At 44.5% G+C, this 9,968-nt stretch overlaps 1 protein-coding gene across 1 annotated transcript; it reads right to left on the bottom strand.

Moving 5' to 3' along the window:
- Positions 1-2,708: 2,708 nt before the first annotated feature.
- On the bottom strand, positions 2,709-9,935 carry C2H1orf131 (chromosome 2 C1orf131 homolog). Its single transcript, XM_059828508.1, has 7 exons — positions 9,875-9,935; positions 9,415-9,692; positions 6,793-6,849; positions 5,576-5,671; positions 4,782-4,868; positions 3,715-3,764; positions 2,709-3,045 (listed from the first exon to the last, which is right to left on the bottom strand). The coding sequence occupies exons 1-7, from the start codon at positions 9,933-9,935 to the stop codon at positions 2,916-2,918; spliced, it is 759 nt and encodes a 252-aa protein (XP_059684491.1). The 3' UTR covers positions 2,709-2,915.
- Between the last annotated feature and the right edge of the window lie 33 nt (positions 9,936-9,968).

The raw sequence follows: 9,968 nt of genomic DNA on the forward strand, positions 1-9,968 counted from the left end.
GCAAAGCGTTTGACCGGGAGGAAAGATAATCACAATGGTTTTAGCATATGGGGAAACAGGAATAAAGCTAACTGTCACAGGAAAAGCCATGCAAAAGAGTGCAGGTAAGGAGAAATCCTCGCATTCTTCCTTTATCCCCCATTCCTCTATTTGACTGCAGGTAAGAGGGCAAAATAAGACGCCCCCTGCTCTCCCTTGCCCATATCAATCAGTTATTCAGTCAACACTGCTTTCATGTATCAGTACATGCTCCAAAAGCAACACAGCTTGCTGCCTGAACATACACTTACATACTCTATTAATTATTCTGTTAATTACTAACACACACCAGTCCAGAGAAACAGTAGGTGCCTAACAGGTTCTCAGCAGTTTTGTTTGCCAAATGTTGGTTGTTACCATTTTTGTTAACGCATCTAGTAACAAAATAGGACTGAAGGTACCATGTTTACCTGAGAACAGCATCCTTCAATGATGTAGCATGGCTAGCTCAAATCACCTTGGGGACTTGATGTAAAAAAGCAACCTATCACCATATAACAGAAACCTTTCATAATGCATACACACCAATGTTAAACAAGGGAGAAAATGCAAAAATTTTAATAAGCTTTTGGGTCTTTTTCCCCAAGCTTCCATGCTCCACTGTCAGCTTGGCATTTCAGTTTTCAATTTTTTATTTTAAGAACAGAATTTTTTTCAACTCTTCTTTAACAGAGCTTACAAGCTTGAGACCAGGACTGCAAAATTAGCCACTCCATTCTGACCAAGTTTCACTCCTAAATAGCTTTTGCGAACTGTGGAGGTGGAAAGTGAACCCTTTAAATTACCAAAGCTGACTGAGGACACAAACGCCCACAGCACATTATACCCAAAACCAGCTGAACAAAACTTTGTCTAGAAGTGAGCAGTGAAAAACCAAGCTCAAGGATTAACCAGGAATTTAAAAATACAGGTTATCTCACAACATCCAAAGCACACTTATTGCCTCAACAAGTCTCAATGCTCTGTACTCAGTTCTGCTTAGTGATTACACCTTCACACGCAAACATGATTTGACATTTCTTTAAGTCTTAACCAGATAGGATTGTTAACTCCAGTTTGAATCTGCAACCAATACTGAGTAAGAAGAAATTGAATGACGCAATTATGAAATACAGTAACGGCATTTAGCAACCCAACTCTGCACAGCCCTCCTCTTCCCACATGGCTCCAGAAACACTCCCTTCCACTTTTTACTCGGCTCTCATTCCCTCCAGGCCCTCTCCCTCCTCTTAGTCACAGAATCACAGAATCACTAAGGTTGGAAAAGACCTGTAAGGTCATCAAGTCCAACCATCAACTAACACCACCATGCCCATTAAACCATATCCCACAATGCCTCGTCCACACGTTCCTTGAACACCTCCAGGGATGGCGACTCCACCACTTCCCTGGGCAGCTTATTCCAGTGTCTCACCGGAGAGTCCTCTCTGTGCTGGCAGGCCACTCCTCTAGGACCTGAAAGTAAGGTGGAAGGTGTGGGGGAAGGAGTATGCCAGAAAGCATCCCTTTCTGTGGTGTGGCTCTCCCTACCCCAGGATACTTTCCTATCCTGTGAAGTGGGCAGCCTCCAATGCTGCTGTTTGGGAGGCGACTATGCTGCTGTTCTCACTGCTAGCTGCAAGCTGACGCAGACCTCACTGCTTGCTCAGGGTTAGAGATCACCTTACCCAAGCTTCCAGGTGGCAGCCAGAAGCATGCTTCGCTTCCCCAACCTGCAGGGGTACGCTGAATTTCGCCAATACACCTAGAAGAAGTTTCTCCAGCAAGGACTGTTTTCCTTCTCATATACACCTGCTTCACTGCCAGAGCTATTCAAACAAGCTCCAGATAACCTTACATATAAACAACATAGCATGAACTTCTTCCTCCATCATTTAACAGTTAACCTTATTTTTGCCTCCCCCTAAAATATTCAAGTTTCTTTAGCTTGAGGTAGAACCGACAGGACATTTTGGAAGGTTACTAACTATTGCCATTTCTAATGGAAACGCAACCTTAAAAACATTTAAGGTTATTTAGCTACAGAGGACAAAACTGTTATTTCAGAAACACCAAATTGCTGAAAACCAAATAGCACTAAAACTTCAGTTTTGACAAAGATTTCATAGAAAAGCCTTATGAGGCATGGAAACACTGATCAAAACAAACATGAGTTAACCATGAACAACCAGTAGTTATTGAGTGTCTACGCCTCATTTGGCTCAGTCTTAGATGGTTTTGTTTTTAAAAACAAACCAACCAAGCCAACAAACCACCATCTGAAACAGTGCTTATTTGGAGATCTCTGCAGAAATATACAAGTTGAGTCTCTAACTCTTGAGAAGGACAAAACTTCAGAAAATCTCATTTTCATTCCAAAGGAGGTAATTTTGAAACCTTAAGAGGTTTTGCTGGACAGGAAAACTGTTTGGCAGTTCCACTATCCACTAACAATTCATAAAGATATAAAAAACAGATGTATGCCTGATAAATGTTTGAGAGTACCTACTTCAGATTCAGAGCAAGTAAGGTATTGCTTTTTCCATATTCCTTCCAGATGAAAGTGAAGTGCTATATATTTAACCCATTAATTAATGGATTAAATGAATATTTTACTTATAGCAAATAAGCTGATTCCAGAAAGTGAAATGCTTTCTTTAGCACGTATTGAATTATAAAAATAGCCTGTGTAACATTCTTAATAAAAAGTTTTATTTTTATTTATTAAATGGTAAATTCTCATATTCTTCCCAAGGCAGAATGGAATATAGAAAATCCTGCAATAAGGTAAAAAAAATTAGGATTTGGTGGGAAGGCAAGAGGCTTCATAAGTCTGTGTTGGTAGCGACGTGAATTCTATCTCATGCGTATTGTCCATTTCACTCTGTATCGTAAGTTCATTTGATAACTTTAGATGATTTAATTTTCTTAATGTCATAGCTTTGCAGAATCAAGGTCCCATTTCTGAATTTTCCAACTTGTCCTGCAGGCCAAATGCTAGGCACTGATTTCTTCCTTTTGGCCTTCCTGAAGTAGGAAGAGATAAAAAAAGAATTAAGAGAAACAACAGAAACTGATGAAAACACTTAATATGGAGAAAAATGTCACCTATTTATGCAATCAGTGTTTGGTATTACAGAATATAAAATCATAGCAGGTAATGACCCCTAAACATTTATTACCTGCATAGCCATTCAAATATTTGCAGCACATTACAGAATGATTTGCATTTTAAAAAATTTAAAAACACAAAGACTTTTGGATAGCGAAAGAAGATAGAGTACATTTCAGTGAACCTGCTACACTATGATCAAGAATGCCACTTCACCTTTCAAGCCTCTGTATACTGTAGCTTGTGTTTTCCAAAAATTATTTCTCAGGGCAAATGACCTGAGTAAGTGACATATTCTGGGTCCGCACACAGGGATTTCCGTCCACCTCACCTCTAGCTGAAGTCTTAGTCATGTCGGGGCAGAATTGACATGTTTTCAGTTAAGCTGTGTAACTAAAGCCTCTGAAACTGCTAGACACAGAGCAATGTCACCATTTTGTGACCGAGTTCTGCAGTTGGGAAAGTTCCTTCCACTGTGATCTGCATGACCTCTGATAGAAGACCGTGCATATGCAAATATGGAAAATACACTGGGGAGGCTATACAAAAGCAAGTTAATTTTAACCGTGTTAAAAACGGCTCACCTCTCCTTCTGTTCTTTCTTCTTCTTCTTAAGAGAATCACCTTTATGTTCCTGTTTTTAAAGATACATATTTTAATGGAAAAGGAACAGAGCATCTTGGCTAAACAACTATCTGCACACAAAACACATGGTAGCCTTCGCTTCACGGAGCAGCAGGCATTTAAAGCAGGTTGGGAGACCTTCTGACAGGCCAAGTGATGCAATGTGTTACGGAGGCACTGCTAGGAGTGTCCAGAGCCCTTCCTGTCACCTTACAGAAAGTACAGCCCTCTCATGACCAACATGCTGCCTCTGCCACGTGAGGAGGCACAAATCCAGCCGCATCAGGAGAGAGGCTTGCTTCTTGGGCATGTGATAGATCCTTGGGTCAAAAGATGGACTCGCTACCGGGCAGGTGTGCCTAGTCGTCTGACTGAGCGTACCTGTCAAATAACAGGGTTCAACCGTGTCTGATCATGCACTGGATGCACTTTGAGCCACATGACAGAGGAGGAGAAGTAGGTCCCCTGGGAAAGAGGGTGGCAGGAAACAGGCAGATAGAGCAATTATCCACCCCACAGCCTGCTCCCACCTACATGAGAAGACTCCATGGGGAGGCAGGGACTAGGCTCGGAGCCAGATGGGCTGTGCTAGAGGATGGATGCAACAGAAACCTCACCCTTGCTTTAAATAATGAGCAAGATCCTAGATGGAATTGGGCTGATATAAAACCAGCTGAAGATCCGGCTCTCTGTGGTTAGACAACATGCAACAAACTTTAATTGAAGGACATTTTTTCCCCTTAAAAGGCAAGGGAAAAAACTGCAACAAACCTACACATTTTGTGTCATCAGTCTATCAGCCTCAAAGGATGAAACCCACCACAACACAAGCCTAACTCTGTGCCCTTCGTACCGCACACAACCAGCTTTTACCAATGAGATTAGTCCTGCTGGAGCCAGGAACCCACTCCATGGGGAGCAGCGGGTGTCAAGCTCAGGTGCTCCTCCTGCACCTGAGGCATTATCTGTCAGGCTCTTGGGCTAGCTCTTACATGCCATCTTTATATAGAGAGAATTTCACACAAACCTTTCCCTTATCATCATTCTTCACTGTTTTTTTCTCTTTCATTTTCTCTTGGTAAGTCTTGTAGTTCACATGCTCCTTTTTGGGGGGCTGCAATAAAGATTGGGAGGGATACCACTGATGAAATTTTCAAATAGGTTCAAAAAATATTCACACATTTGCATGGACAGTATTTTCCAGGTGGTGGTGGGGAAACATTAGAAGTGGTTTATTTCCTTTTGGGTGAGAGGGAAGGACTTAAGGGATGTAAGATAGACACATAGAAACCGTATCTTTCTTGGTGGAGACAGTAGAGAGGGATGTTTATGCTCTGTATCAGTCCTGCAAGGTTCCCACATACACACTGAGCTAGAAAGAAAATCCATACCTCTCCCCACCCCCCAAAAAAACCCTACAAAATTATTTTTTTCTTTTACACTATTGATGATAAATAAAACTGAAAAGTTTTCTTCATCTTTAACTCTCTGGGACAGTGAAGCTTTAAAAAGGAAGACCCTCCCCCCAACAATTCAGTTTTGAATGGCCTGATTAAAAATTAGTAAATGTTTTCCACCCCAATCAGTCGTATTTCATCTATACGACATCTCTGATAACACAACCATACTAATTTTCCAAATGTCTACAGAAAATAGACAAGACAGACTAGAAAATGTAAAAGTAAGGATGAAGTGGGACAGGGTCAGGACAGGGGATCTTGTGTTTTAAAAAAGTAGTGCCAAACCCTCCCAGTGTTTTTTACTGCTTCCCTGCACTGTAACAGCTGGGTGACCGCCCAGCACAAACCAAGCAACAATTACCTTGGCTCCCAGCATGATAGCACGCTCCTGTTCCCATACGCGTTGCTCCTGCTTCTTGTAGCCAGTGATTCCAAACTTGTGTACTTCCAGACGAGCCTAGAACATTACAGAAAATTGCCAGCATTTTATAATTTGTCCAACCTGTTGTAAAATAACACTTAACAGACCACAACAAAGTCATACTCCCAAAGAAACTCTGGCTAATACCTGAAATCAGGGTGCTATAAAACAAAGCTAACTGAGTTTGGAGCTATACTGCGGAACAGTTAACCACTGTCCATCTAATCTCTAGACGGTGAGGACTGCCAGGACCACAATTTTTGATTCTCCTCATTTCACAGAAAACAACACATGGAACAGATCTCCTCCATATAAAAATTAATCATACCAAGCTGCACAAAGAAAATGAAACGTGCTACCCACAGCACCCAATGTTTACAGAGCGTCTTCATTCCTTGGCTACAGAGCACTTAACCAGTGAGAAACACAGACGGACAGATGGTGAAGTGGTTTGACTACCCACATATGTATAGTTGACACTATACAGAATACCCTGGTAAAACCGGTGGCAAATTTATAAACTTTTTAAAGGCAGTGGTTAAATCCCCACTGTTCTCAGCAGTACGGAGCTCCACGCAGAATCTCCAGTGAGAGACTTCACTGGATCATGGCACATCCCTGAGCAGAGATCAGGCATATAAAACAACTTGCGCAGATCTGTAAACGAATCAGTATCTAGGAAGGCCAATGCTACTTATGCTCCTATAAGAACAGATGAGAACAAAAAGACAAATGGAAAAAAGTAATCTGCTGTTTCCAAAATAGATGCCAATCTGCTTTTTTTTCCCTCCCACATAAGATGAGAAATCCAAGATTACCACCATGGGCCTGAAAGAGCTATGCTATACATTATGGGTACTCACATAGCTTTACACAGCTAACATACAGTGACCCTCCTCAAATTCTCACCGAAAGATCAGAAAGAAAGGCCACAGAGTTGTAACACACCTCTCTTCACACAGAGCAGTTGACAACAGCCAGCATGCTCCTCCTGTGGCTTGGCATGCAGCCACAATTACCTATTAGGAAATCCTCATCTACAAGAGATAACTTTTTCTGGAAGCGTTTGCCATTGGTCCCACCGTAGCTTTTCCAAGGATATAAAACACACACCTGCACACTAAAATAGTGTGATCAAATAGGTCCTGCTGACTTACTTTTTCGAAGTTAAATTCTTGTTCGTTTTCATTTTTCTTTTCATCCACTATTTTGGTCTATAAACAGAACAAACCATTTCAAATTAATATAACAAGTAACACCTGTTTAAATGCTGATTGTGATAGCTTTTTGGCAAGGAATGAAATGTAGAATGAGTTGTAGGGAAGAGTATACAGCTTTGCAGAAGTATATTTTTCTAGCTTTATTACCTGGATTTATTAAAAGAGACAGTCTCAGTGGCATTTTTAATATGTAGATATTATAGGGTCTTACTGGAACAACCCTGCACAATTTATAGGGTACCATTATAGCACAGTGTATATAGCTTTGTCCCGCTGGATCATCTGCTAACGCTTACAAAGAGTTTCACAATTCAGAATTAATAGCTGCAATTAATTTTTATACCTTCAAATATAAATTACATTTTGTAAGAGGAAAACTGCCACTTGTGAGTTATGCATCACCCATATTTCCATTTTCAAATCCGTACCAAACTGCTAAGGCAGGGTAAGACATGAACTTTAAGTCATTTTGTTTGAGACGGAGAGCGCAGTGATAACAGTGCATGTACCGACAGCTGGTAGCAACACACAGAACAAGCTTAATTCATAACTGCATGGACATTTATTAGTGCACATATCCAGCTTAACTAATGCAGGATAAAGAACTCCAAGGGAAGCACTGTCAGCAAACGGCAGACCCCACTTAATGTTGTTTAAAGAAACTACTCCCTCAAAATGAGATCAGTGAAAACTACATCTTTTCTACTCTACGATTTACACGAAGACCTTCCAGCAGCAGTTCTCAGTTTGGAGGGGAACTCACCAGGGGGGACAGGTTTTATCCTAGGAAGAAAAAGAAGTGAAAAATCCATGGGGAGAGCTCCACACCTGCTCGCTACGGAAGTGTCCCACATGGGACACCTCAGAGCAGTAACAAATCTCCCAGGGTTATTTTAGTTTGTGTCCGACTCCTGATTTGGGGGAGGATGTGCTGAACCACCTCTCTGAGCGGATGCTCTGCCCGCTCCTAAATGTGCTTATGCAGGCAGGTGGCACTGGCAGGGAGCTGCGGTCTGTTCAAGAGCAGCATCCCCTTATCTTTCCCTGCCTACTCCCAAGGGCACTCTACCCTCTCTGAGGAAGCAGGAGTAATACATATGTATTTAAACTGAACCTGAATGCTTTTAATGCATTTCTTTTTCACATTTCCAGGATGTTAAGTCACATTGAGTCACAGGTTCAGGTCCTGGGGTTACATCAGGGCTTCCCTCTGCATCCACCAGAGCCAAACCCAAGTTTCTCTCAACGCTGCAAGAGCTTCTATATAAAAATTGCCCATTTCAAACAGGAAAAAAACCCTGGTTATTTTCAGAGCATTTTACTAACAAGCCTAACACCAGTCTTTTCAGGTAGAAAAACTTAAGTTGTAAAAAGCATGAGAAAATAAAAATCTACAGCCATTTTTAGAGTAAAACATGCCGGCAAAAGCACAAAAGTTTAGGGATTCAACCAATTGCTTGGTTGGTCTCTTGAACTTCCCAGTTCCAAGCACTCAAACCCCAAAGTCTCCCTGAATTCGAAACATCCATGTGTTGGCCCATCAGGGCTTATTTTAGAATTCAGCTTCTGATATTATGGCCATAAACACAACTCAAAGAAAACAACCAGAGAACCTAGAAGATCTGGAGACCAACCAGTGAGCAAAGGACCCTCTGCTCGGCATGGAAGGCCGCTCTGCTTCCAGCCAAGCCTAATCCAGGCCTCTCTGTTGAAGCAACTCAGCTACAGTTTTTGGTAGCACAAGGGAATTTAGCACCCACAAACCAAACCAGAGGACTGAGATCTAACGCTGTCATGCCTTCCCTTATCAACCACCCAACACTGGTCCTCCAAGATGCACGCTGCTTGTGAACAGCCAAGTGCTGCTGTGATGCCAGAGGCGAGAAGGAAGCTTTGGCACCTCACATCCACACCTATTCACAAGAATAGTGCAGCACACAAAATGCTTGGCAAAAGCCAAGAGGCTTTGCTTTCCATTTCATTCACTTCTTGCTGTATCAGCAGTCCTATCTGCAGATCATCCTATTTTATTGGGATACACCTATTTCAAATACAGGATATTTATCCAGAGATCTTCTGAAATTGGAAAAACGGGAGTTTTCAAGTCCTGCCCCAACCCCTGCTTCAGCCTGACCTTACCAGCAGCCCTGTCAGGGATCAGCAGGACTGGATGCCGTCAAGCTGAGCATACAGATCGCCAAAGGATCAGGCAACTCTCAATTTATGGTGGCAGCCTGGGGAGATAGCAAAAAAAACCCCAAACATGCAGAGGGCTGTGGTTGTGTTTAACTGTCACCAGAAAGTAGCACCGCAGTCCGGTACTTGCTCAGCGTAAAGTCGCTGGAATGGCTTTAAAAAAAAAAAAAAACCAAAAAAAATCTGTGCTTTGAAGAACTGAGCTATGTTCACCGGTATCGGTGCCGTGCCAGGGAGCGCGCCTCGTTACAAGACGGCCCCTGCTTGGGGCCAGCAGCACCACGCCTGCAGGAAAGGGCGGGTGTGGGGCAGGGGAGACCACCCGGAGCCCATCTACCCACCCACCGCCCGGCCCGGCCTTACCTGGGCGTCGGGGACCGCCGAGGGGCTGGGCTGCCCCTTCCTCTTCCTCCCGCGGAACACGACGACCTCCACGGCCGGCGGCGCGGTGGGGGGTGGCGGGACGGCGGCGGCGGCGCCCAGCTCGGCCCGCAGCTCCCCGAAGAAGTCGCGGGCTCCGCGCCGGCCGCCGGCCGCCCCGCCCGCCGCCGACTGCGGTCCCCGGCTCTCCTCCGCCGGCGCCACTGCTGCTGCGCTCGCCTCGCTCTTCTCCGCGGCGCCCCGAGCACCGGGCTCCTCACCTGCATGCCGGAACACATGCCCCGGGTCAGCTGTGCGCGGCCGCCGTCACTCCGCTTCAGAGTAAACACGCCCGGCCCCCTCCCTTCCCCGGCCCCAGGGAAGGCCGCCGGCCTCGGCGCAGCGCCCGGCCCAGCCTCACTCCGCACCGCCGGCAGCCCACGGCACGGCCCCGCTCACCCACCCAGGTCGTAGAGGGCGCCGAGCACCGCCTCCAGCCGGCGGCACGGCTCCCGCGACCCCATGGCTGCCGGGGGGCGGCGGGCGGAAAGAGGTTT

This window comes from Gavia stellata, chromosome 2 (genome assembly GCF_030936135.1).
Source record: "Gavia stellata isolate bGavSte3 chromosome 2, bGavSte3.hap2, whole genome shotgun sequence".
NCBI classification, from domain to species: domain Eukaryota; kingdom Metazoa; phylum Chordata; class Aves; order Gaviiformes; family Gaviidae; genus Gavia; species Gavia stellata.

Bases quoted from the DNA above. Each gene is read 5' to 3' on its own strand.
- C2H1orf131 (XM_059828508.1), bottom strand. From the start codon at position 9,935: ATGGGGTCGCGGGAGCCGTGCCGCCGGCTGGAGGCGGTGCTCGGCGCC. The intron at 6,850-9,414 runs GTAAGGCCGGGC...TTCTGTTTATAG, and splicing joins CGGCGGTCCCCGACGCCCAG to ACCAAAATAGTGGATGAAAA. The intron at 3,046-3,714 runs GTGAGCCGTTTT...TTCCTACTTCAG, and splicing joins AAGAAAGAACAGAAGGAGAG to GAAGGCCAAAAGGAAGAAAT.